Raw genomic sequence first — 27,965 nt, 5'->3', positions numbered from 1 at the left:
TAGGATTTGGCTTCCAGTGGACGGAAGCGCCGCGCGAAGGTGGGGGCGGGGGTAGGAGCTCGGAGGTGGAGGGGGCGGTAACTAGAAGCTCGGGGGAGGAGCTTGAGCGCCTGCCGCTGTCCGAGTTCTGCCGGCAATCGTGTCCAGCCTCCGGTTATCGTCGTACAGCCATCGGTACGCCGCGCTCCTACGGAGACCAGTAGTTCGCTTGCCCGGCAGGAGCAGTCGCCAGCAAAAGCGGCAGCGGGGGATGGAAGCGGAGAACGCGGGCAGGTAAGGCCGGGGCGGAGCGCCGCCCCTCCCCCCGCGCCCCTCTCGGCCGACTGGCCGGCGGGCGCGCGCACGCACGCAGGGGTCTTTAAAAGCCGCGGCCCGAGTACAAAGGCCGGGGCTGCGCGTGCGCACCGCTGGCCCACTCGGGCCAGTCTTTCCCCCCCGCCGCTCGGAAGCGGCCCTCTAGCACCTGAGCGCTTCTTCCGGCCTTTCCGGCTTCCGGGCGGCTTTCAAACGCGGTAGTGAGCAGCCCGCCGTTTCCAGTTAACACTTCCCTTCCGTTGCTGTCGTCGTCCGCGTTTCCCTCCGCCGTCTCTTATGCGGAGAGCCATAAAGAGGGAGTATCGCATGAGTCGCTGCTGGAGTTTTTATTTTAGAGTTAGTAGGTTTATTGTGGCTTTTTCCCCCCATAGGTTTTTATAAGCCGCGTGAGGGGCCGCAGGGTAGATAACACCACCGGACTGTGGCTCTTGAATTCTGGGCTGTGACTAACACTCCCAGGAAGTCCTCGGTGCTTTCTGGTGGTCTTGGGAACGACCCTCAGGATCTACGTTCAGTATGACCTGTGGGGAGAACATTTGGCCAGAGCACAGGTTTCGCGACTTGAACTCCCGGCAGAGAACTAAATGGGAAAATAATTGGGGAAACAGGGTCCTTCAAAAGAAAAAAGTGATGACTTACATTGGAAAAAAAAAAATGCCTTTGGACCTAATGAGTTTTCCTGACTCTCCGTGGCTAATGGGTCCTGAACTTAGACGAGACACTTCGCTTCTCTGTGTCTGTTCGTGTCCGTAGAATAGGGCGTCTCCGGTATCCGGGAATCTGTGTTAGGTAGAAGGGAACAGATCGCCGAAATAATCTTTAGAGTTTAGGAAAGGTATATGTAGACAAAGGGTGGGCTTTATCCTGCCTTTGCTCGTCAAATCCAGACCTAAAATACTGCACTTCTTTCCCAGAAGAACTTTACATTTAAAGAATTCACCAGAACTTGTGGAACCCTCTCCTACTTCTGTGATCTTACTTCACATCAAAATTGAAACCTGGGTGAAGTCTACCACCAAATGAGTTACACAGTAGAAGACCTTGCTCAGTGTCTCCCAGCAAAGTCTTGACTTATAATCTGTTTTAACTTCATCCACAGGGTTATAGACCATTTTAAATTTTGACTTGCAAAGTTTTCAACCTCAGGAAATAAAGAGAATTTTGTGTTAGTAGTGTAAGGACTTTATTGTTGGGGATTCTGAAAAGACTGGGGGCTCCAGATAATCCTGAGAAATTGGGTTTTTGTCAGTCTTGAGTTTATGCTAATCAGGGAGTAGAATGGATTACTGGGTATAATGAATTTACTTCTTTCTTTGGGAAGACTAATTTCAAAACAAATTGAAAGAAAATTCCATTAATATGGACTCTTAAAAAAAAAAAAAAAAGATAGTTGTAGTATCATAACAAATATTTAAAGGCTAACCAGAGAGGGAAAATGGAGGAAGAGGAGAAGAGGATACTATGTTTCTAATGAGCTCCAGCATGAGAAGATTTACTAAAAATGGAAAGTAGGATGTCAAATCAAAAATGACTGGAAAAATGTGATATCGACCACTGAAAATACACACTGGGAAGAATAACCTTCAAATGAAATCATTCTTTCTAGAAATGTTAGAGGAACCAAGAACTTTTTTTAGTTAGGCATTAACAACAAGGGTGAGAAAGGTTTTGGTTTTCTGCCTAGTCCACTGGATATTAGCAGATAACAGAAAACAAATACTTGGTTCTAATTTTGGGGTTTTTTTTTTAATCTCAATGATAAAGGAAAATGATTAGGCTGGGAATGGCAGAATGAATGTCTTTAAGAGACAAGATCAATGAGAGCATTTAAGAGAACCGTCACTGCTCTAAGAGAACTCATATTTCCTGGCCAGATAAGTTATATTTCAAATGAAAGGCTAGATTACAGCTAATCTTTAAGAGTTGTAGACAACAGGAGAGGGGCCTGAAGCCTGAAAATAAACACGTGGGTTCCTATTTCTTCCAAAGATAGAGTCCTTTAATTTAATGACTTTGATTCTAAATAAAATTTTTACTTCTCAGTGGTTATTGAGCATATTTAAAAGGAACCAGTGACCACTAGGCTACAGTATAATTTCAAGGAAAAAGTAGGACATACCAAGCTAGCTAGGTTCACTCCCTTTTGGATCATGATACTGAACTAGATACCTTTAGGAGGGTGATGACAGAGGGTACCTAAAGTATGTAATCATCTCCCACTATCTTTATTATTAGAGCAAAATTACTATATACTATGCAGTTTTAAGTGTCTTATGTGTGTTAACTAATTTAATCCTCATAACCAGTGAATTAGGTACAACTATTGCCATTTTACAGATGTGGAAACTGGGACAAAGAGGTTAAGGAACTTGAGGTAGTAAATGGCAGAGCTGAAATTTGAACCCAGACAATGTGGCTCAAAGTCTGCCTCCCTAACAACTGTGCTATATACCACTTCTCTGTGGGCAAGGTGAAGATGGACTGATGGCGATCCAGTTAGGTGAACTCAAGATCACAAAACCAGTTTACTGCTGGAATTATCAAGGGGAGGCTGAAGAGAGGTCTATACTGATGTAACATGTAGTTCTACCCCAACTTGTTCTTTTCAACAATTTAACAGCTTCAAGGTGCTGATATAATCTGAATGACCCAGCTCTGGGAGAGGCTTATGGAATTGATAGTCAATCCAGATCAATCCTAATGACTGCAGTGGTGAATCATTTTTTACCAGAAGAGCCACAATCCTGTGCTTAGGTGCTGAAAAATCAGTGATGCAAGGGAGAGGTGAGAAAAGGGCAGTTTTCATTGATGATAAACTCCGTATGAGTCAGCAGTATAACGTGGTTGCCCGTAAAGCTAATGTGGAGTCCGCAGTAGGACTCCAGAATGAGGAAGTCGATAACCCTGTTCAGTTTCAGGTTATGATGAGGTTGTATCTGGAGCATTTTTATTTTGTTTGATTCCGAGCACCAGGAAATGAGAAAATGGTGAAGAAGTTTGGAATCATACTGTATGAAGAACAGTTGGATGAATTGAGGATCTGGCTTGTTCTAAATCTTCGTGTTTATAGTTTCTGTTAGATTGTGTACAGCACGTATGCAGTAATGCATGGTGAATACGCACACTTCTGCTTTACAGTATTTTTTTTTGGTGGTGGTGGTGGTGGGCAGCAGAGCAAGGGTTACTGAGAGATAGCAAAGTGATGGTACAAATCTCCCTGGGAGGGTTGTCACCCGAATTTCTAAGTCTTGCAGTTTCCGTTGTCCCTGCCTGCCTGCCTTCCAACTATCCTTCATCATTCCCCCCTCCGGAGAGGTAACCCTAACTGCTGTTGCGGAAGAAGGGTGACGACCAGTCGTAGCTACTTCCTGCTCATCAGGGGCGTTGGATGGAGCAACAGTCAGGGTTCTTCTCGTCCCGATCTATCAAGGGGCCCCTGTAGATACCTGGTTTGACCTCCATATGAGGTTCCATCTGAACCCCAATTTGGAGTTTAGTGAACCCCACATACTATGGGGAGAGGACAGGCAAAAGGAATGCAGTAAGGATTATGATTTTGATGGGGAATGGGGAAAGTAGCAGTTAAGAAGACTTACCTGTTTCCTGTCTCTTCAAGACTACTTTGAGGTTCTCTCTGGGTTCACGGAGGGATTTCAGTTCCTTGTTGTTAGGCCCCATTGGGGACCAGGGTTTGACTTTGGAATGGTGAATCTAGGCTTCAAATTTAGAGGGGGACATGATTTTTTTCCTGTTTTTTTCCTGGTATCCACGAGCGACAGTGTCCTGTTAGGGCCCAAAAAACCTTTCTGACAAGGGAGAGTTGTGCGGTCCATAAGGTGTGTGGGAATGGACCCTGGTGTTAAAGCCTGACCCACCTCAGCTTGAGTTGCCCAGATCTGGGGATTAATATCAGCCTCTATTAAGGGGAGGCAATAGCTAGTCTACCCAGGGGCTATAAATATGGGACCTAATATATCTACCTAAGGGAAGTGCAGGGCTTTCAGGCATTAAGAGTGAGAGGATATTAGATCCCCCTTGGTATGTCCCAGAGGGTGAGAAAAAATCTGGCATATGGGTCACCCAGTGATGCCCTTAATGATAATACTGCAGTTGAACAATTGACCCAGGTTGGCGAGTAAAACAGAAAAGGTAGCTCCAGTATCAAGAAGGAAACCAACTGGTTTTTCCATTTCCAGAATTACCTGAGGCTCTGGGCTCCCTCTGGTGAGCTGTTTTGGAGGAGCCACCACGTGGAGCCCCAGGCCCCATCAGTCCCAGTCAGGGCGCTGGCCACCTGAGCCTTTGCTCAGGACTGAAGTCCCGAGGGCCGTCAGATTTCCAGTGCCGCCCTGCACAAGTGGTTACAGGGCAGTGGTTTTTGCCATGGGGGCATTCTCACTTCCAGTATCCCAGGCGACCACAGAGACGGCATTTCGTGTCAGAGCCTTGGGCAGCCAAGCTGGCAACGGCCTGCAAGGCTGTGACCAAAGCCTCTTTAGTTTCTGTTCCTCACTCTTCTCTTGGTCCCACTGTAAAAGACCCGCTACAACTTGTTAGAGCTCTTCTAGGGTCCCCTCGGGGCCAACAGCCAACTTTTACATTTTTTGCCCCGGAATATCTGGGCTTTAAGAATGATCTTGGCCTCAGGAGAACCGGGGGAGACAGCTGTGTATTTAATGAGAGCCTCTCTCAATCTGAGAAAACTATAGGGTTTTCTCTGTGAGTTTGGGCTGATAGTTAATTTACCAATAGACCCAGATATCCTTTCCCAGAGACTGAAAGCTACCTTAACAATTGCCCATGAAAATTTTGAGACAGAGAAGATTAATCACCATTTTTTTTTTTTTCCAACAGTCCCTTAAATATCCTTTAAAAGCACAAACCTATGTCTGGTAATCATGCTTTAGCACTTTATCCTATTTGGAAAAGACCTAGATGTAATCCCATTTGTTATCCAAGCAGAAGTTTCTTAATAATTACCATAAACTTTGAGAACCACCATTTTAATGCGAGTTTATTTCACCTTCAGCAAATCTAGGTAGAATCATTCCAGGTTTTATGCCTCCTCGGCTTGGTCACACGGGCAGACACCATGTTTTTCCCACTGAAGTGGAAATATGCAGTCCATGTCAGGCCGGAGAAGTCGGGGATTTCCCTGAAACAGAGTGAGTTTCGGCAGCTGCTTGGGAATATTCCTTAAAGTCTCCATCCTGAGGTAAACGGACCACAGTTGACTCCAATTATAGCCATTAACCCAGGAAATGAATGAGGGAGAAGCCCCCATGTACTGCTCAGTCCCTCTAGGATGCAGGCTTGGAAGTAATAGCAGTGCCAGTTTCCAAGAGGATTGTTAAGGTTCTAATTACAGTCTTGAGAGGATCCCAGTTGGGGTCTTGAGGTAGAGCCTGGGCTCCAGTTGGACACTGAAGCCACCCGTAGGCTCTCCCATCCCTCGATCCCTGTATCTTTCAGAACCTCACGTTTTCCTGCTTCAGAGAGGGTCTGATTTAACAGAAGCATTACATCGAACTTCAGAAAACTTTGAGGTCCCCCTTCACCTCAGGTCCGTAGCAGCACCTTCCCTTGGTCCCCCTTCAAGCACTACTGTTCTTGCAGAGGGTAAAGCCCTCAAGCACCAAAAGGGGTTCCAGGACAGGACAGGAAAGGTAAGGGGGCCTGATCTTACCGTACGAAGGATGGAGTCAGGGGTGAGATTCCCCTGCAGACTCGGTTGGCCTCTCTACTTTTGGCGTGGTTGTGGTATTCCTTTGTTCCAGTCCCACCCCCCAGGTGCCCAACTGGAGTGGTCAAGGAGGTCTGGTAAAAAGTAGCCAGGAGGCTGGGATTAATCTTACATTGCTGAGATCAAAACAAAAAGAAAATGAGCTGCCTTTTTCCCATTTAAAACCAGGAAAACGTGGTCCTCAGGGGGCCATGTCTCATCCTCCCACTTGTATTGTGGCCGAGCCCCGAATAAAACAAAGGAGTTGACTCTGTCCATTGCAAACCAGGAAAGCATCCAAGTAAATGATATTGAGTGATTTACAGGTCTGATACTCTTCCTTTAGCCTATAATGCCAGGAAGGGACTCTAAAGGAATAAGGGTCTGGTCAGGGAATTACCCATGTACAAGAAGAGAGGAAAATTCATCCCTTACTTCAGTTTCTTACAGTTGATCAGGAAGACTTGGGAAGAGAAGAAAAGGTCTCCCACCTCAGTTCCTTCTCATCTTTTCCTGATGTGTGGCCCTAGGTGCTCCTGCAACTGACAGCCAGAGCCCCTGTCCTCTCTGCGAGGGTAGTCATGCTTACTCAGGCTTGTCCTACCTCCTGAGAGGGACCCTGGTTTCCCTACCCTTAAGACTCCCTTAGAAGTCAATGGATGGGGTGCCTGGGTGGCTCAGTGGGTTAAGCCTCTGCCTTCGGCTCAGGTCATGATCCCAGGGTCCTGGGATCGAGCCCCACATGGGGCTCTCTGCTCAGCAGGGAGCCTGCTTCCCCCTGTATCTCTGCCTGCTGCTCTGCCTACTTGTGATCTCTGTCTGTCAAATAAATAAATAAAATCTTTAAAAAAAAAAAAGTCAATGGATACACTAGATTTCTTTAAGTAGAATTGTTTTGTGCGGCATAGCCATATGGAGGGACAAGATATGGGGCATTCAGGGAGAGGAAATCCACCTCGGATAACCCTTGTGGAGTGGAAAAGTTGGGAGATCCCTTAGATCTTAGTTTTTTGCCCTGCTTGGCCATTCCTTCACAGAGGTGGTATAGCCAGTTCGAGGGGTGTCCTAGTAATGCCCAGGATAGGAGGGGTCAGAAACAGGAGACTGTCCCTCATTGTAACAGGGAATTGTGAGTGAGATCCCTTGGAGGTCACCTGAACCACTCTCCAAAGAATGTGGGGGGCACCATCCTGGGCTTTCCCACTCGTTTTCTTGGGGGAGGAATCAGCCAAGAAAACAGTAGTGGGGAAGTTTCGCTCTAGATGCTGGGATGGGCAAGTAAGGAGCCATGTCCCTCTGATGGCCACCAAAGGGTAGCTGGTCAGGCCCTTCAGCTGCTGCTAGGTTTTTCCTGGGTCCCTCACATCCAGTGATCTGCACCGAAAGGTGTTCTGAGTCCTTACCAAACCACCATTCCCAGCCTCTGTTGGGGAATCAGTTGGGAAGGAGCCCAGAGAGCCTGTCACCCAAGACTTGAGAATGGCAACCATGCTAATGACTCTTACATGGCTGACAGGTGCACATTGTTTCAACAAACAAAATTGGGAGAAAGAGAGAGAGGCTTGCTGCCCATGACTTACAGTTAGCTGTCCTTAACGATGGTGGACATCCCAGATGAGCCCCCATAAATGTCACAGAATTTTTTTCTCCGTCTGTGCCCACAGTTCTAGGTCACACCACTTTGAAGAATGAAAGGGTAGACCAGTCAGAGAGGTGGGCAGCAAAGCAAGGTTTATTGAGCGATGGCAAAGTGATAGTACAGAGCCCTCCCCCAAAGAGGGAGGGGACCCGAGAGAGCTGCCTTCTGCTTTGCAGTGTTAAATGTAGACTTTAAATAGTTACGGTGGTGTTTGATCATGGTTTATATAACTAGTTCCCTTTAGTTGAGCATTTGGATTATTTAATTGATTGTTATTTTGTAATTATTCAGTGTTGTGTATGATGATTTTAAATGAAAATAAAATACTGCTATAGACTGTCCTTTCAAAATTCGTATGTTGAAAACTAGCCCTCCTGAATGGGATTAGGGCCCTTATAAAAGAGGTCTCAGAGAGACCTCTCTTACCTCTTCCATTCTGTAAGGATGTAGTGAGAAGGGAACCCATATGAACAGGAAGCAGACTCTCAAAAGACAGTAAATCTGCCGGTGCCTTGAGCTTGGACTTTCCAGCCTCCTGAAATGTAGTAAGTAAAAAATGCTTTTTGTTTTTGTTTTTGTTTTTTTTTAGAGAGCGAGAAAGGGGAGGGATAGAGGGAGTGAGAGAGAGAATCCCAAACAGGCTCCATGCCCATTGCAGAGCCCAACACAGGGCTGGATCTCATGACTCTGAGATCATGACCTGAACTGAAACCAAGAGAAGGGCACTTAACTGAATGAGCCACCCGGGTGCCCCTAAAAATTGTTTTTCATAAGCCACCCAGTTTATGGTATTCTGTTATATCAGCCCAAGGGACTAAGACAAATGTATTTAAAAAAGAGCAACAGAAATCTTTAAAATAGTGGAAAATGGGGCACCTGGGTAAGTGTCTGCCTTCAGCTCAGGTCTTGATCCCTGGGATCGAGCCTCATGTCGGGCTCCTTGCTCAGCAGGGAGTCTGCTTCTCCCTCTGCCTGCTGCTCCCCCTCCTTGTGCTTGTGTGCTCTGTGTGTGTGTGTATGTGTGTGTGTGTGTGTGTGTGTGTGTGTGTGTGTGTGTGTGTGTGTGAGATAAAAAAAAATAGTGGAGGGGCGCACCTGGGTGGCTCAGTGGGTTAAGCCTCTGCCTTCATCTCAGGTCATGATCCCAGGGTCCTGAGATGGAGTCCCACATTGGGCTCTCTGCTCCGCAGGGAGCCTGCTTCCTCCTCTCTCTCTCTCTCTATCTGCCTGCCTCTCTGCCTACTTGTGATCTCTCTCTCTCTCTGTCAAATAAATAAATAAATAATCTTTTAAAAAAAAAATAGTGGAAAATAACAAACGATTAAAGAAGTTGGAGTTTGTTTTAGAGAAAATTTGAGAATTTTTCAAGTACAGCAAAACCTGAATTAACTGGATTCCTCGGTCCTCTGTGTGGGTGTTTTGAGAAAGACTTTCGGGAAATATGCAGTTTGTCAGGAAAATGCACAGGGTGGCAACTTCAGATGGCTATAAAAACAAGTGCTTTGAGCACTGATGGTCAAGAGAAGGGGGTGTGAATGGAGGCTGGGAGAGGAGGGGCGTTAGGTGCAGGCAAAGGAGGGGTACAGAGGTGTGGGGACAGATGGTAGGGAAGAAAAGTGAGCAAAGGAAATAAGATCATCCCTCATGCTCAGAAATTTGATATGAAGGAGGTACGGAAACTAAAAACTCTTTGGGGTCAGTTCAGAGTCCAGACAGATTTAGTCCTGTTTTCTGTACGTTGTCTCTATATGTAGAAATCATTTTCATGGTCCTGAGAGGATGAGTGACTTGACCAGGTGCTCTTCTGTTGCCATCACTCACATAGAGAAAATGATGCTTCCTAAATTTTGCACAATTCTGAGTTAATCAAGTGGCAATCATATATAAATACAATAAATGTATTAAGTATTTTTAGATTACGGTTAGATAGATTTATGCTGCTTACAGATAAAACTATTACTGGAGAACTCTAGTTTTCTAGCTTTGAAGTTCTTGAAGGCTTTTGTACAGATGTATTGCTTGCTTCTGCCAAATAATAAGAATGCTGTGAGGAGCACCTGGGTGGCTCAGTGGGTTAAGCCTCTACCTTTAGCTCAGGTCATGATCTCAGGGTTCTGGAATCGAGTCCCACATTGGGCTCTCTGCTCAGCAGGGAGCCTGCTTCCTCCTCTCTCTCCCTCTGCTTGCCTCTCTGCCTACTTGTGATCTCTCTTTGTCAAATAAATAAAATCTTTAAGAAAAAAAAATGCTGTGATGCACTCTTTCCTTTTGTTCTGTGAGGAAGCTGTTGAGACTCAGAGATACTCAACCACTCAAAGATAGTGTATTACCTTAGAATTATACATCATATTTTTCATAGCTTTATTTTTTATTTCTTATTTATTTATTTTCTATTTCTTATTTAACTTACTGTGAAGTTACCAGGGATCATTTTTAGAAAGGTTAAGGGACATACTGATATTAATGTTAAGTTTCTCAGTTTCTTTCAAAATTGATCTCTATCTATAAAATCAAACTTCAGATTTTTTTTCTTTTTTTTCACTTTTTTTTAGCCAGTTGATTTCTAAAATTTTAATTTTCAGATTCTGAGCTTCAGAATTTAATGACCCCTAAATATGCAAAAGGAACCAGGTTTTGGAAATTTATTTTTTAAAGTTCAGGATCCTTTTGTAATGTAGTGTTTTCCTAAATTAAGTATTTCAAGTTTGGACTTTGTGAGGTGCTCGAAATGGGACACATCTGTGAGACTCGAGAGTGGTAGCAAGAAACAAGGGAGAAGGGTAGAAGTTTGCCCTCCCTTCGGTGTGACAGACTAAGAACAGACATCGTGCATTCTTTTGGCCACTCACTTATTATCACCGTATGTCTTTACTTTTATGCATTCCAGCTGAACAGGGCTGCTCACATCTTAGGAAACTGCTTCTGGCCACAATCAGAATTTACAGTTCCTCTCACTGGCATTTCCGAAGGGTCACTAAACAAGATCTCGTGATGTAACCTAGCAGTATCCACGCCTTCATTACAGTATTTATGTCATCAACACTGAACAACTAATGTTTTTACAATTTATCAAAAAGAGCTATGACTATTATTAAAGAAAAGGGGGGTGGCGTTTTACTTTGTACCAAGCACGATTTAAGCACTTCTCTTCCTTTTTCATATTTGAGCTTCAGGGACTTGTCTACATAGTTTCCGGATGTGCAGCCTTAGGTTACAGTACTGTCTTTTCTACTTTAAAGTCTACATTAAACATTTTCTGTGCTTTTACAAATCTCAGTAAATATAATTTTCCTGCATAGAGTTTTCTCATGTTAATGTACTAAGGTTTACTGCATTGCTGTGTCTGTTTTTTTTTTTACATAATTGAAAACAATGTATCTAAAAAAAATTTAAGATGTAGTGAAATATCTTTCTAATGCTTAACCCTTTCTTTAGCAGCTTCCCCTTAAAGATAGCTTGAAGCTAAAATTCCTCTCCAGTGGTTTGTTCACAGGGTTTGGCCCCTGCATGTCTCTGAGCACCCCGCACCCTAGCCCAGCTGCCCTAGTAGTCTCTTACCCTGTGCCTGCCTCGGCCATTTAAGCTTATTACAGCCATTTTATTAAGAAACAAATTATATACTATAAAGTTCACCCATTTAGATTGTACTAGTTTGCCTTTCTGAGCTTCCACTTTTCTTTCTCTGTGACTAATAAGTGAGTAGTTCACCACAGAAAACATGACTTTTCTCTCCAAATGGTAAATGATACTTACCCATTTTAATTCCTAGTGTTCTCCTTCCCACTGTGTATTTAATGGCATCAGCTGTAGCTTGTGTATTTACTTCTCTGGCTTTATGCTGAGGGGCAGCAGTTTGAGATAATGGTTTAGAGTCATTGAAAGTACTTTTTTGGGGCTGCCTGGGTGGCTCCGTGGGTTAAGCCTCTGCCTTCAGCTCAGGTCATGATCTCAGAGTCCTAAGATCGAGTCCCGCATCCGGCTTTCTGCTAGGCAGGGAGCCTGCTCCTTCCTCTCTCTCTCTCTCTCTACTCGTGATCTCTCTCTGTCATATGGATAAAATCTTTAAAAAAAAAAAAAAGTACTTTTTTGGCAGTTGTTTTCTGTGAAGGCCTGTGTTCCTTATATTGAAATGAATATTTGCAACAAAGTCTGAAAAATGTTCAGAAAAGAGACTTAAAGTGTTTTTTTCCATAAATTCACAAATATATACAGAATATCCATTTCTAGTCCTAATCTATTGGCAAAAACCCAGCAGCAACTTAAAAACAGGTCCAATGAATAAGTCATTAAGCAGGCGGATAAACCAATAGAGAACCTTAAGTTAGACTGGAGGGAAGGCAGGAATGAGGAGATGTTGGTCGAAGAGTGAAAAAATTACCAAGACCTGGGAATCTAATGTACATCGTGGTAATTATAGCTAATAATACTATACTGTATCCTTGAAAGTTGCTAAGAGAGCAGATCTTCAGTGTTCTCTGCAAAAAAGAAATGGTAATTGTTTGACATGATGCAGATATTAGCTAAGACTGTGTTAGTAATCATTTGTAATACATGTATCAAATCAACACATGATATGCCTTTATTTCATACAAAGTTTTATGTCAATAGTGTATCAGTAAAGCTGGGTGAGGGTTAGATTGGAGGGGATCTTTGTGACAAAAGGAATAAATCTGAAGATAGAGACACAAATTATTTTTATGGACACTTTAATCCTGTATGAACTGTTCTGCCTTTTAAGTTACTCTGCTATAAAATTCCCATGATCTCATTTCAGAGAAAGCAGAGGCTGACTTGACAGGACTGGTAAGTTTTATTGATGACACACCTTGTCATTAAACAGTGGGAGAGTTCATTAATGTTTGGCTAGCAGGCACAAAGTAGAAATTGGGTGAATGTGCGCATGTGGGAACAGATATTCCTTCTCCCTTTGCCCCTGTTGTCAACTCCAAATATCACAGTATGATTTACGAAGTGTTTGGATCCTGAGGTTTTTTTTTTTTTTTACTACTGATTGGTTAAACTTCTAGTTGGGTAACTTGATTGTCATATTTTATATTATTGTTCTTTCAGCTATTCCCTTCAGCAAGCTCAAGCTTTTTATACGTTCCCATTTCAACACATGATGGCTGAAGCTCCTGATGGGGCCGTGGTGAGCGAACAGCACATGCCAGCAGAAGTTCCAGACCCCGCTCCTGCTCAGGAACCTGTGCAAGGTAGTTTTCATCAGGGCAGCATAGAAAATTAGCTGTTCGATGAGCTAACTTATGTAAAAAAGGATTTAATGATGAATTTTAGTTTTATTTTAGTGTTAAAATTTTTAACCACTTTTTAAGTATGTGCCAGGCACTGTGATAGGTTTGAGGGAAGAAAAGAACTTGGATCCTGTCCTCAAATACTTCATAATCTTTTAGGAGAAAATAATAAGTAAACACGTGTTAAACTTCAGGACACAAGGGTGCAGAGGGGCACAAGATGCTGTGAGAGCTCACAGGGTTGACTCCTAACTCTGACTGAGGCTCAGAGGTGAGCTTCCCCGAGCTCGGGAAGCCAGGGGTGAGGAGACTTTCTCCCCAGAAAGAATGGGCTGGGGAAATTCCAGACTTAGGAAACGGTGTCTGCAAAAGCACAAATGTGAAGAAGCATGACTGTTGGAAAGTGGTGATCGATCACTGGCATCTGGTATTTAGCCAAAAAATAGTAAGCGATGAGGCTTATAACCTGAAGAATGTATATTCTGTCCTAAGGCAGTCGGGATCTTTGAGAGAATGTAAGCAGAGGGTGACTTACGTAGACTGACATTCTAAAAGCCCAGAAATATTGTAGAGGATAGAGTGGATATTAGGGAGTTTGGCAGAATTTGGAGGCAAAAAGTGCATTCAAGACCAAATAATGTGGGGACGAAATAAGGAGCACCTGAGGGGATGGAGAGAAGGTAATGGTTTTCTCCAGGCTGGCAGTACTGCATGAGAAATGGGCTCAGAGCTTCAGTTGATGACTGCAGAAACACACCTGACTCCATTGCCTTGGAGATACCTCTGGCCTTGACTTTCCTCTTGCCGCACAGTAGATCCCTTGGCGTAGGGAGTGGCTAAATCAGAGTGAGGTAGAGGGAAGAAGGACGCATGGCTGCATCAGGGAACCGCCAAACAGTAGTAGAGTGGGGGAGGGGGCCCAAGCAATTGAGAGAGGTGTTAAAGAATTAAGGGTAAGAAAACCAAGCCTTTCTGTGGGTAACTTTAGGTCAGTGGTTCTTGACCAAGCATCCCCCCACCCCCACCCTGCAGGGGACACGAGACATTGTGCGGAGACAGCTTGGACTGTCGTGACCGGCAGCTGCTTCTGGCAGCTAACGTGTAGAGGCCAAGGTGCTGCTAAACATTCTGTAAATACAGGACAGTGCCCCAGAACCCCAAACCACCCAACCTCAGATGTTAGTAGTGCTGAGATTGAGACTCTGCTTTATGTCCTAAGATAGATCCTGCTTTTGCCTTTTGAAAAACACTTTCACCCCAGCGTTTTCATCCTCAGCACCTCTAAATCCACCTCTTCGGCTGTGTGTGGAACAGAATATACACTCGTAATCTCTAATGCAAGTCCACAAGCTATTTGAGGCTTTGTATTGCTGGAAATTATGGGGAAGTTGAGTTAAAATGCTTCTCTTCCTCCTGCTTTTTCCACTTATTTTTTTCATTTGTTTATTAAACTATTTATGTATTTACATTTAGAATTCCTATAAAATAGTGTAATTGCTTTGTATCCCTGATGACAGGTAAGAGAATGTGGAAAATCAGTCTATAGTTATTATGGATGTTTTATCCCAAGAACAGCTCACAGAAGAAAGAGGGTGGGGCTTGAGCTGCTTGAACCCAGTCCCAGGGGGCAGGAAGGGGAGGATAGTGCAGAAGAGCCTGAGGTTGGGAGATAGAAAAGTAGAGAGTTGATAGGGTGACTTTTCTGGGAAAGCTGCCTAATGTTCATAAGTTACACTTTTCTGCATCTACATCTACATTCTGGATATTACTGTGTTTCAGAGACTCCAAAAGGAAGGAAAAGAAAACCCAGAGCAACAGAACCAAAAAAACCAGTAGAACCCAAAAAGCCTGCTGAGGCCAAAAAATCTGGCAAGTCCACAAAATCAAAAGAAAAGCAAGAAAAAATTACAGACACATTTAAAGTGAAAAGAAAAGTAGACCGTTTTAATGGTGTTTCAGAAGCTGAACTTCTAACCAAGACCCTCCCAGACATTTTGACCTTCAACCTGGACATTGTGATTGTAAGGATTTTTATCCTCATACGGTTTTATAAATAGCGTTGGTGGATTAACTTTGCCTAACTTCTATTCTTGCCAATAGCATTTTGTTGAGAAGAACCGTATCGGAGAATCCTTTTGGATTCTCCTTTGTGAGGTTCTATTATATGGGTGTGTTAAAGAGGATGGGCTCCAGAGTGGGGCTGTCCAGTTTCCGATCCTGCCATATCAGTATGACCTTGGACAAACCTTAACCTTCCTAGTCACCAGTTTCCTTACTGGTGAAGCAGGGGTGAGGATAGGAGCTCCCTCCCAGGGCTGCCGTTAGATCAAATAATCCATGTGGCTCGCTTCAATTGCATGACACCTATGAGTTCTCTATAAATGAAAATACTGATTTTTTTTTTTTTAAGATTTTATTTATTTATTTGACAGAGAGAGATCACAAGTAGGCAGAGAGGCAGGCAGAGAGAGAGAGGAGGAAACAGGCTCCCTGCTGAGCAGAGAGCCCGATGCAGGACTTGATCCCAGGACCCTGAGATCATGACCTGAGCCGAAGGCAGCGGCTTAACCCACTGAGCCACCCAGGCGCCCTGAAAATACTGATTTTGAGCTTTGGTTTTTTTCAGTAACTATCAGAAACAGCGTGCAAACAGCTGTTGCTGATGTGGATGCCGTAAGCTGCTTGCCGGGACTGGAGAAGCAGTCTGTGGCTGGAGGGGGCCTCAGCTGATGGGCTGCTCCAGCATCTCTCTTTCCAGCCCCGTTGGGCAGCTGTGGGGGCGTGGGGATATGAAGGAGTCAAACTGGTCTTCATTTTTTAAATTTATTGTATTATCTTTCCTTTGTAGAATTGACACAGTGTTACATGATTTCAGGCATACAGCATGTGATTTGACTGGTTTGTACATTACAGTGTACACACAGCAAGTGTCGCTGCCGTCGGTCACCGGACACCATTACAGTCCCGTCAGCTGCCCTCCCTCTGCTGTACCTCCCGCTCCCCTTCACCCACCTTGCCCATCCCCCTTCCTCTGGCCACCACCAGTTTGTTCTCTGCATTTATAGCTCTGTTTCTACTATTTTTTCCCCCAGCTGGTTTTTATTTTGTTTGGTCATTTTTTGAGAGAGAGAGAGAGAGACAGCACAGGCAAGAGCAAGTGGCCTTTGGTGGGGGAAGCGGCAGAGGGAGAGGGAAAGAGAGAATTCCGAGCAGGCTGCACACCCAGGGCGGAGCCTGACACAGGGTCCGGCTCAAAGACCCCAAGATCGTGACCTCAGCCAAAGTCCTGGATGCTTAACCCGCTGAACCTCCTAGGCGCCCCATAGGACTGGTTTTTAAACATAACAGCAGCACTTGTAAAAGGGAATGTTTTTCTTAAAAGAGGAATACTTTGGGGGTGCCTGGGTGGCTCAGTAGGTGTGGAGCTTACTTTAAAAAAAAAAAGAAAGAAAGAAATAGTACTTTGTTCAGATCAAGACTAGGTACTTGATAAACAATATTGCTTATAATACTGGATTAAGTTTTTATTTTAATAAATTTAGTTTTGTCCACCACTCCTCTACAGAAGCCCTGAGGCTTAAATTCTATTCTTTAAGACTTACTGTATAAACATTTCTTGTAGATTGGCATAAACCCAGGACTAATGGCAGCTTACAAAGGGCATCATTACCCTGGACCTGGAAACCATTTTTGTAAGTAATTAGTTCTTTTAAATTATTTTACTTTTAAACTAGGTATCTCTGTTAATAGATAAATTAAACTAAATTGTGTGGTTTTTTGTTTGTTTGTTTTAAAGATTTTATTTATTTATTTGACAGGCAGAGATCAGAAGTAGGCAGAGAGGCAGGCAGAGAAAGAGGGGGAAGCAGGCTCCCTGCTGAGCAGAGAGCCCGATGTGGGGATCGATCCCAGGGTCCTGAGATCATGACCCAAGCCAAAGGCAGAGGCTTTAACCCACTGAGCCACCAGACAGAGTGGCAGGCAGAGGCAGAGGGAGAAGCAGGCTTCCTGCTAAGCAAGGAGCCCGATGTGGGACTCGATCCCAGGACGCTGGGATCGTGACCTGAGCCGAAGGCAGCCGCTTAACCAACTGAGCCACCCAGGCGTCCCCAAATTGTGTTTTTTAAGAGAGGTTGTTCATAAAAAGACATACATGTTTTCTGTGCATATGTACACAAAAATAAGTGTTTTGAAACTTTTTGGTGTTTTTTTGTTCACACTTTGGTGTAAGAGAGCAGAGGGGCAAGGAAAGCAGTACTCCCTCTTTTGTTTTGCTAATAGTTTTATAGGCATTTTACTGCATTTTTAAATGAATTTTCCTTTTTACTTGATATCTGCAGTGATAGTAACAATAGTACCTCATTGTGCCCATGCAGACAGATACTGACCTTTCCAGATTTCTGCTTATCCTATTTCCAGGAGAGATGAAATGCATTGATCACTGTAATCAAGTTGTATTAGTTAAGAGACTTTGTGATTGGAGACATTCTCTACAGATACTTTATATCTAGCAGCGTATAATATTAAAGAGCCTCATACTTGTAGAGTGAGCTTTATTTTTTTTTTTAATATTTTATTTATTTATTTGACAGAGAGAGATCACAAGTAGGCAGAGAGGCAGGCAGAGAGAGAGGAAGGGAAGCAGGCCCCCTGCTGAGCAGACAGCCCGATGCAGGACTCGATCCCAGGACCCTGGAATCATGACCTGAGATGAAGGCAGCGGCTTAACCCACTGAGCCACCCAGGCGCCCTAGAGTGAGCTTTAAAACCAAGTATAACTACTGTTACCTTCTATGTAAGTCCACTTACCAACACCGCCCAATAGAAAAAGGCATGCAGTAGTTCCTCAGGAAATACTAGTCCGTTAGCTTAGAGTAACATTAAAAACATTTAAGACAAAAAAGTACAGTAACGTGTTTTTGGAGCTAAGGACATACTATCTCCATTATTTCAAAAAAATTTCTGGAAAAGTTTGAACTTCCATTTCTTCCACTGTTGGGGTGTTTGAATGTTCCGGGTCTCTTGGTGTATATTTATTTGTTTAAGTTATTCTGGGGCACAGGAGGCAGTTACTAGAAAGGAAAACAAACCGTTTCAAAGTTTCCTACACTGACTAGCTCTGTATTTCCGACAGCCGTTTACCTTAACTTCCCTGTGAAAAGGAGATAAAAATAGTAATTAAGATCTCATAAAACAGTTATCATTAAATGAGATAATCCATGCAGAAGGCTTTGCACACAGTAATTGCTTGATACGGTATTTGACCCATAATTTTTTAAAATATCCTAAACCTTTTATTTAATTTTATTATTATTTATTTATTTATTTTTGGTGATTTCAGGAAAAATGCAGACTACCACATCAATTCATGGGGCAAAAACCTCTGATCTCTGTGGAAATAAACTCAAATCTTATTTTCGCAGGGAAGTGTCTGTTTATGTCCGGCCTGAGTGAGGTCCAGCTGAACCATATGGATGATCACACTTTACCGGGGAAATACGGTATTGGATTTACCAATATGGTGGAAAGGACAACACCAGGCAGCAAAGATCTCTCCAGGTAATTACATTTATTTTTATAGGTTGGAACCTAACATGCAGTTGCCTCATGTACTCTAGGGATACTATATGTACCTAGTTGAAGCTGAGCTTAACATGTAACATAAATCAATCTTTTATTCACAGCTCTCTGAATTTAGCATATTATAAATATTGCCGTACTTGTATCTTGACTACTTTTTAATTCAATTTTAGTAAAGAATTTCGTGAAGGAGGACGTATTCTAGTGCAGAAATTACAGAAATATCAGCCACGAATAGCAGTGTTTAATGGAAAATGTAAGATTTACTTTTAAATTTTATCTTTTTTCTTTGCTAACATTATGGGCAATGTAAATATGTTTGTATTTCATTTTAGGTATTTATGAAATTTTTAGTAAAGAAGTTTTTGGAGTTAAGGTTAAAAACTTAGAATTTGGACTTCAGCCCCATAAGATCCCAGACACAGAAACTGTAAGTCCTTAAAATTACATTTGTAAATCAGCTAAAAAGAATTTTTTTCTAGCTAACTTCCCTTTTTTATTTGTCCTATCCATTGTAATTGATGCCATGGGGAAAGGGAAAAAAAAAAAAGCACTGGATTTCGTTGAGTCATAGTTTTATATCAACTCAAACTAATAGCTGCAAATTAACTCAGGTACCATTATTTAAAAAAAAAAGAAAGAAAAAAGAAAGGTTTGTCATATAAAATGTCTTACTGATATTATTTGGTTAAAATGTTAGAGGGGAGCTAGCTAATGTACATTCAAAGTCTATTTAGTGGATTTTTTTTTTTTTTAAGATATTTATTTATTTGACAGAGAGAGAGAGAGAGATCACAAGTAGGCAGAGAGGCAGGCAGAGAGAGAGGGGGAAGCAGGCTCCCTGCTGAGCAGAGAGCCCGATGCAGAGCTCGATCCCAGGACCCCAGGACCACAACCTGAGCCAAAGGCAGAGGCTTTAACCCTCTGAGCCACCCAGGTTGCCCTAGTGGCGTATTCTTAACCAAATTCAAGTAAATTAGCCTTTATTCGGTATGAAACAAATATGTAAATAAAGACATGCTCCCGATTAGTGAAACTGCTCATCACCCCCTGCTTGTATATCTTAGCCCAGTTTAATTTTAGAGCCATATAAATGGTACACAGTCTAGTTGCAGACAGACATCCCGCCAGTCCGACTGGCACAGGGTGCTGTTGACTATGGTCTTGTCCCTGAAGGCGTCATGAAGTAGCAGTGGTTTTCAAACTCTGTCATTTTTCTATATAGAGCTTCTGCAGACATTTGGTTCAAAGATTGCTTCTTAAATGTAGTTTTAAGTTTTGTTTATAACTTTGAAAAAACAACATTCGTGCATGGACCCATGTGTTCTAGACAGTATTTTAAATGATGGAGAAGCCAGTGTGCCAACAGGTTTTTGCAGAGACCTCAGAGTGAAGTTTCTGCCGCTTCCATATGTCTGAACGTCTCCTTTAAATTTCTTCTGTTTTTAACTTGTTATAAATATGTGATTGATAAAGTAGGTGGTAGCCCTGGTCTTTATTTAAACCGAGGCTTATACTTGTCTACTTTGGTAAAATTGTAAAGGAGTCCATTGCTTTCAATAAATTACTGCATTATTGTCCGTTAAGAGCCAGATAAGACTCAGGTACATCTCTTGGATATATGTGACCGTAATAGTGCAATACCATATATATATATATACACACATACATATATATAGTGAACTTGAATCTTATCACGACAGGTAGTTTTAGGTCTTACGATGAGCTGGGAGTACTTGTATCTTCTATAATTTTTTCTTTGGTATGAAATACAGTTATTAATGATGTTAGTGATTCAGCTTTGAAACAAAAAACTACTTTTTCAAATTTCTGGATCTTTTTTTTTTTTTTTTTAAGATTTTATTTACTTGAAAGCACAAGCACAAGCAAGGTAGGGCAGGTGGAGGCCAGAAGCAGACTTTCCGCTGAGCAGGGATCCCAACTTAGGGCTCGATCCCAGGACTCCAGGATCATGACCTGAGCTAAAGGTGCATAAATGACTGAGCCACCCTGGTGCCCTCTGGATCATTTTATTTTATTTTATTTTATTTTATATTTCATTTATTTCAGACAGGGGAGAGAGAATAAGAGAGCACACAAGCATGAGGAGGGAGAGGGGCACAGGAAGACGCAAACTCCCTCCTGAGCAGAGAGCCCGATGTGGGACTCCATCCCAGAACCCTGAGATCATGACCTGAGCCCAAGACAGACCCTTAATAAACTGAGCCACCCAGGCGCCCACCCGCTGGATCATTTTAATTGAAGAATATTTTGGGATGGGAAAATGTGCTATTACAAAACCTGGTAGCATTTGCACCTACATATCTTTATGAGTCAGGAGTTTCTAAATGCTTTCTGAACAAAACAAAAGAAATAATTTGTTTTTTATAATGTTACAGAGGCCAGTATAAAAATTGCAAGAAATTGCAACTGGAAATTCCATAGCCCAGCAGCCTCTCTCTTTGAAATATATGTGATGTATATTATTACATATTTTGTAATCTGTGAAGGACAGTTGCCATCCCAAGTGATAAATGCGAATGCCTTTCTCCTCTGTCATTCTACTTCTATTAATTTATCCAGCTCACACATACTCAAAATTAAATATATACAAGGTTTTTCACTATAGCTTGTAATAACAAAAGACTGGAAACGGCATGCCTGGGTGGCTCACTTGGTTAAGCAACTGCCTTCGGCTCAGGTCATGATCCTGGAGTCCCGGGATCGAGTCCTACATCGGGCTCCCAGCTCCACGGGGAGTCTGCTGCTCCCTGTGACCTTCTCCCCTCTCATGCTCTCTCTCTCAAATAAATAAATAAAATCTTAAAAAAAAAAGACTGGAAACAACCTAAGTGCCCACAGATGGGGATTGGTTAAATAAATATGCAAGTACTACATAGCTATGAAAAAGAACCTCTTTTTACTCTAATACAGGTATCTGGTACAGAATTATCTCTGAATACACTGTTGAGTCAAAAAGAAAGGGAATAGAGAGCATGTTACCATTCATGTGTGTCTTAAGAAGGATGCGGGAGAATACATTATTAGACACATTTGATTGTGTTTTCATAGGTTACACCTCTGAAACCAGCAACTTTGATTGCCCTGAGAAGAGAACTAGGTGAATAGAGACAGCGTTGGGAGGGAAAACTTCCATTATATACTTCTGTGCCCTTTTGTACCTTTAGAACTGTGAACCATATGTTTACTGTTAAAAAGACAGACTGTTAATTGATAAATGAATGTGGGGCAGATGCCTCATTTTTTATTTATTGGCTTAAAGATAAGTAAATTTTACAAATTTGAACTCAACCACAACTACGTTTATTGAGTTTGCATATATTAATATGTGGTAAGCATCGTTATTAACCCAGAAAAAGATAAATTTTTTCATCTCTATGTGAGTAGATTCTGTGGACTTGTAAGATTTATGTAACTATATAATTTTTATAATTCTAGCTCTGCTACGTTATGCCGTCATCCAGTGCGAGATGTGCTCAATTTCCTCGAGCCCAGGACAAAGTTCATTACTACATTAAGCTCAAAGACTTGAGAGATCAATTGAAAGGCATTGAACGAAACACAGACGTTCAAGAGGTGCAGTATACATTTGATCTGCAGCTGGCCCAAGGTGTGTTCCCTTCTGCACCCCACTTATCTGTCTCGTGGATCTGTACATTACAGGAAGCATGTTGTGGATTTAAAAGTAGAAGAAAAGAAAAGTTACATTTGCAGTCAGTGCTCTGACAGTAGACATTGGTCACTATTAAAAATCTCCGTTTACTAAAGTCTGTTGTGGGGCCCCCTGCAGATGCTAAGGATACAGGAAACATCGTCGCCACCTGAAATTAAAATCTAGTAGGCTTTTACAGTTCCTATGAGTTAATTCAGTATATGTTATAAAGAGTTCAAAAGATGATAGTGAAAGATACATTAGTATACATGACCTGGAAAGAGATTTGTTCATGATGACTTCTGAATAAAGCTAGTTTCAGAACCATTGTACAAAATCAGTTTTAAAGAGCTTTTATTCTCCTCGCAGAGGATGCAAAGAAGATGGCTGTTAAGGAAGAAAAATACGACCCAGGTTATGAAGCAGCGTATGGCGGTGCTTATACAGAAAATCCGTGCGCTGGCGACCCCTGCAGCTTCTCCTCCGGGGGGCTAGGTATGTTCCCGTCCATGTGTATGTTCCTTTCCAATGCTTGGTTTTGTCAGGACTGGGGAAGGGGGGGTGGTTTCTTTAAGAGAATGAATTGTTGAAGCTTAGGAATGGGACTATGAAAATCTTTTCAGTGGCCAGTAGTGGAAGTGTGCTGGTGAGCTGACGTTCCGCCACGCGCGTGTACAGCGCATTGTCTCTGAGTCACCGAGTCGTCCCAATCGCATTCCCTCCGTGAATAACTGTGAGGCTTCCTCAGTCCTGTGTCTGCCGAGAGAACAGAGATTGTTCGTTGTAGTCAAGAAGCCTGTGTGACTACTTTAATAGCAGTTCCCCTTCGCTGGACTGCTCAGACCTCCTGATTGAATCCTGTAACGTTTTCAGGTAAAATAAACGGACACTAACATTCTTTTCTCCCCGGCAGCTGACAGTGCAGAATCAACTTTCGGTGACATTCCAAATGGGCAGTGGATGACTCAGTCGTTTACAGACCAGATTCCTTCCTTTAACAATCATTGTGGGACGGCAGAACAGGAAGAAGAAAGCCACGCTTAAGAGTGGTGCTTCTCAGCTCTGCCTCGTGTCGCCGTTCTGTCGTCAAGAAGTGGCCCTCACTTGGCTCACTGAGGCATTTTATTAGTACTTTGCTCTCTGATGGGAGGATAGTACAGTTGCGTGATAGAATCAACTGTATGAACCTACTAAGTAAGTTGGGAAGGAAAAGGTAGGGTTTTTTGTGTATGAGTTTTTGTATTTGAATTAACCATCATTCCAGCTTTTTATAAACTATACTTCGTTTATGAAGAAACTGATTCTCCTTGGGGAGTCACTTTTAATCTGTAATTTTAAAATGAAACAGTCTGAATATTTATACTTGATTATTAACTGTGCATAAACTGAGATACCCATTATTCCTTTTATGCCTAAGAAGGGCCTGCTAGTAATAATTACCCCTGGTAAAGAGGCAGATGTGTTCTTTTTTGTATATGAAGTCAACCCACAGTGGAGTCTCATTTGGTGGTTTTTAGCGGTGTTTGATGGGCTCCCTGAAGCGTAGTCACGTTCACACCTCTTGGCCTCACCAGTGGGGAGCGTCTGTGAGAGATGCCCCGCAGCGGAAATGTAAAGTGTGGCCTTCCGGCAGCAAGGCTGGCCTGGCCTTCTCAGACAGGGCCCTGCAGCCTGGCTGTGGCCTCCTCCCGCTGGGTGTTAATCCTCTAGTGTAGGTAGAAACTGTTGAGCTGGGATGCTAAATTCCAGAGAATGCAGTAGACCTTTTTTAAGTTTGTTCCTTCCTCTGTGTTTTACTTGAGTGACCTACATTTGATAGGGAGGGAACTGAATTTCTCTTACAATATCGGTCGCCATGCTACTTTTATCCTCCTTGGCTTTAAGGGTATAAGGTGGAAAGTGGTGAGAAATGAGCTCTTAGGCTGAGCAACAGCCTACTGGAGGTGTTCGATTATCTTATTTAAATTGGTGCTTTATGTACGTGAGATGTATTAAGATAACAATTTTTCATGCTGGGTATATCTAATCAATAATTTAAGAAAATCTCCACATCATTGTCTGTTGCTGTGAACTACGTGGGCCTCTTGGCAGGGTTAGTTTGAAGTAACGTACCTTTGTGATTTTCTAATGCCTTTTCCATGGTGCTATGAAGAGTCCAGACTAGTAGGCCTGGTGGATAGTAAAGCTTGGTATTCAGAAATGCCATTTGCAGTTACTCCTGGTCACTTCTGAATGTCCTGATGTCACACATACCCAGGGAGCATGCTGTTTTTCAATACGAAAATATTTATGAGGTGTTCTTTTTTTTTTTTTTTTTTTTTTTTCCTAAGAGATTATATGGCCTGTTCTCTGTATAATAAGAGAAACAAAGTCTTGTGAATCTTAACATGCCTTTTAGCTGTGGCTGTGATGGATTTTCTATTTCCCTTAGTCTAGGTCAAGCTGTGTCAAAGTTACTCAGCCCATGTTCTCTCACTCATGTACTGCACTGCCGTTTACATGGATGTTTTATGCGGGCGCTTGAAGTGCCTTGCATCAGGGATTAGGAACAATTGAATTATTTTTTCATGGGACTATGTAAAGCATGTAAGTAGGAATTGCTTTGGTATATAATGATTGTAGCCTTACAATAGTTTTGTTTTGTTTTAATTTGAGTGGAGAAAGTACCCTTTAAATTATGATGAACGCTCATTAGAGAAGGGGATTGAGGATTTTCCAAGCATACAATAATGGTGTTTTCCATTACCTACGGAAGATGACTAGTAAATGTTGATATATCCTCTACATGACTATATGAGACTTTTTCATTAAAAAATATTGAAAAAGTTTTTAAATTCATTTGGAAGTCTGATGGTTTTTACAATAAAAATATTAAGAATGATTATCCTAAGTTGCAGGTTTTTCTGCAGTAGGAGTGACTGGTATTCTTTCCCCCTTTACACGTGAGGTTGGTCTACCCTGTGTTATGTTTAACTTAGAGAATAACATATATACTGAAAATCATTAGAAAATCTGCAAATATTTTATTTTCTCAGACATTCATGTTTTAAATGCAATACATTGTTTTACAAAAGACAAGACTGGCAACCTGTTTAAAAAAAATAGCTACATATGAAAAAATACATTTAGAAATTTTTAAAAATTGTGAATACAAGTTGTTGTTTAGAGTGTAAGCAAATTGCTGAAACAGAAACGGGTTCATTTCCTTCCAGCAGGCCAGCTCACGCACATCACCCCGATTTCCGTAACGGCCCCTGTCCTGGAGGAGTCCGTGCCTGCACGACCAGGGTACCGTTTGCACACATTAGTCTTTGTGGTTTACGTCGTAGATCGTGTGTGTTGAAGGTGCTGTTCATGAACAATGAAATAGGGCTACAAATGCACAACTCGACATTTTTATGTAGGAAATTCTTAAAATGTCAGATTATATCAGCTGTTGCGGTGATTGAGTTTAAATATCCCTGCAGGGTCAGGAACAAACCAGCTCTCCCATAAGTCATTGTGAACACTAGGGAAGTCCCAAGGTTTGTGTCTTCCATTCCAGTGGAGTAATTTTGCTTCCTGTAGAAAGTGCTCAGAATATCTGGTATCTGGATTCCAGCCTTCATGGTGTTTAGAAGAAAATAAGAGGCTTGTTAGAAAGTAAAATTTTCATATTGAAAATTGAATACAAGTCCATTATTTAAAAAACTAAGCAAATCAAAAAGTATGTAAGAATTTAGCACCCTAGGGACGCCTGGGTGGCTCAGTTGGTTGAGCAGCTGCCTTCAGCTCAGGTCATGATCCCAGCGTCCTGGGATCGAGTCCCACATCAGGCTCCTTGCTCGGTGGGGAGCCTGCTTCTCCCTCTGCCTCTGCCTGCCATTCTGTCTGCCTGTGCTCGCTCTCTCCACCACCCCCCCCCGATAAATAAATAAAATCTTAAAAAAAGAAAAAAAAAAGAATTTAGCACCCTAAACCTCCAAAATAACCACTGTTAAGAGTTTCTCCTGAAATCCTTCCAGTAACATTCTAACCCGTATACGTGTGTGTGTGTGTGTGTGTGTGGTATAGCACATGTAGAATGGATAGAGAATTATTAGTTTATAATTGTTTACTTACTGAGTTCCTTATTAAGACTCTCCAGGTTGTCTCTGTCCCTTCACTGACATGAGTGAACACCGAACAGGCTCGTGTGCACATTTGGCACATGTCTACAGATCCGTTGGGTATATTCTTGTAGATGGAATCGCTAGACTGAGGGTGCGTGTCTTACATTTTTGGTAAGAGGTTGCTGGACTGTCCCCAGGAGAACTTGTGTCAGTGTCCCTCCCACCAAGAGTTTACAGGCGTTCTCCTTTCTCCACGTTTTCCCTCAGAACGGCAGCATCTTCCTGTAATGATCTTGCTTTTACCAGATGGAATGCGAAGAGTAAGATGCACTTTCTAACACAAAGCTCTCCCGTTGGAATGTTATTCCTCTCATAAGGAATCACTTCGAGATGGTGCGTTTACCCTCATACTGCCATTGCTCAGCATGTTTTTAGAATATCTCTTCCAGAAGTACATTACAAATGTAATTTTTTTTTTTTTTTTTTTTTTTTTTTTTTTTTAGTATTCTCTATGGTGTTAAATTTCCTTTCTATGAAAGAGAGTTTGATATTTTTTTTAAAACTGAAAATCCCTTAAGAGAGGGTGAGTAGCTGGGGTTGTGTGCTAGTCCCTCTTAACACATGATGCAAGAAAGAAAAAACAAAAATCCATTTCCTACTATTCATAAACCCAGCTGTGAAGGCAGTCACAGAATAGGAGAGAGGTGTTTCAAGTTACCGGAACATAACTGGAATAATTATCAACTTCCAAAGACTGTACAAAGGAAATGCCTATGTGGGAAGAAGCACCCTAGAGTCTCCACTCAGCGGGACATCATCTGTCCACTCCATGATCTGAGGACTCCCTGTGGGTTTGCAGTTTGCCTTTATTTTTTTTTTTTAAAGATCTTATTTATTTATTTGACAGACAGAGATCACAAGTAAGCAGAGAGGCAGGCAGAGAGAAAGGAGGAAGCAGGCTCTTGGCTTAGCAGAGAGCCCGATGCAGGGCTCGATCCCAGGACCCTGGGATCATGAGCTGAGCCGAAGGCAGAGGCATTAACCCACTGAGCCACCCAGGCGCCCCGTGCAATTTGCCTTTAACTAAATATAGGTCCTACATTTTTAAAATCTTAAGCCTACCTGCTTAGACCCAAACTGAATACCCAGTAGTGTTACATGCTTTCTGCTTCCAAAACACCTGAAACCAGAATCATTTTTCAAATGATTTCTGGGTAGATTTACTTTGCAGACTTCCCTGATTCCAAAACTTTCGGGTCAGATGTAGTCTCTGTTCTACAAAGAAAAATTATTCCTTTCCCCTTAGGAAGATTCTGCCCCTTTCTACTAACCAATTAGATAGTTCATAAAACGTGATTGAAACTGCAAGTTCATAGAACGCTCTAACCTTTTCATCTAAGTTTCACGTAACTATTCCTACACAACCTTTTTTATAGACCTACAACTTTGATGGGATTTTCTGTACATTCATTACAGGGAAACATTGACTTTTGACCTAACAGTGAACCCAGCATTATTGTAAATCAAACCAGATGGAACATTAATGTCCTGAACTTCCTTGTGTTGCTCCTGTATGCATACAGATGCTCAGGAAAGTTGAGGAAGATTCTCGTAATGAGGCAGAAGCAAATCTATATAGAATCATCAAGAAACAGGAACCCAGCTACTATAGTTTTATGTGTCCCTTTTTATT

At 42.3% G+C, this 27,965-nt stretch overlaps 2 protein-coding genes across 3 annotated transcripts in view; one reads left to right on the top strand and one right to left on the bottom strand.

Moving 5' to 3' along the window:
* The first annotated feature begins 25 nt into the window (after positions 1–25).
* Positions 26–25,019, top strand: TDG (thymine DNA glycosylase). 2 transcript variants are annotated; one of them, XM_045084766.1, is made up of 11 exons: positions 26–273; positions 12,451–12,479; positions 12,747–12,889; positions 14,708–14,949; positions 16,551–16,620; positions 18,352–18,487; positions 18,682–18,764; positions 18,844–18,938; positions 21,968–22,139; positions 22,551–22,676; positions 23,095–25,019. In XM_045084766.1, exons 3-11 carry the CDS (start codon positions 12,796–12,798, stop codon positions 23,223–23,225), a joined length of 1,149 nt encoding a protein of 382 aa, XP_044940701.1. In that variant the 5' UTR covers positions 26–273; positions 12,451–12,479; positions 12,747–12,795; the 3' UTR covers positions 23,226–25,019. The 2 variants fall into 2 exon arrangements, with proteins under 2 accessions (XP_044940701.1, XP_004743083.1); XM_004743026.3 differs by lacking the exon at positions 12,451–12,479.
* Positions 25,020–25,172: 153 nt separating this feature from the next.
* GLT8D2 (glycosyltransferase 8 domain containing 2) overlaps positions 25,173–27,965 on the bottom strand; it is a 38,796-nt gene continuing 36,003 nt past the window's right edge. Inside the window, exon 10 of the mRNA XM_004743027.3 lies at positions 25,173–25,783. Within this exon, the coding sequence (XP_004743084.1) occupies positions 25,611–25,783 (173 nt within the window). The 3' untranslated portion in view covers positions 25,173–25,610. The remainder of the gene's footprint in view (positions 25,784–27,965) is intronic.

Source organism: Mustela putorius, unplaced genomic scaffold (genome assembly GCF_011764305.1).
Source record: "Mustela putorius furo isolate JIRA1106 unplaced genomic scaffold, ASM1176430v1.1 tig00000788_pilon_pilon_pilon, whole genome shotgun sequence".
Taxonomy (NCBI): Eukaryota; Metazoa; Chordata; class Mammalia; order Carnivora; family Mustelidae; genus Mustela; species Mustela putorius.
The sequence above is the reverse complement of the archived record's forward strand: the minus strand, read 5'-3'. Positions and strand labels throughout refer to the sequence as shown.

Excerpts from the sequence above, each read along its gene's own strand:
- TDG (XM_004743026.3), top strand. The coding sequence starts at position 251 with ATGGAAGCGGAGAACGCGGGCAG. Across the intron at positions 16,621-18,351 it reads TGGACCTGGAAACCATTTTT|GGAAGTGTCTGTTTATGTCC; the intron begins GTAAGTAATTAG and ends TTATTTTCGCAG. Across the intron at positions 22,140-22,550 it reads TGATCTGCAGCTGGCCCAAG|AGGATGCAAAGAAGATGGCT; the intron begins GTGTGTTCCCTT and ends TTCTCCTCGCAG.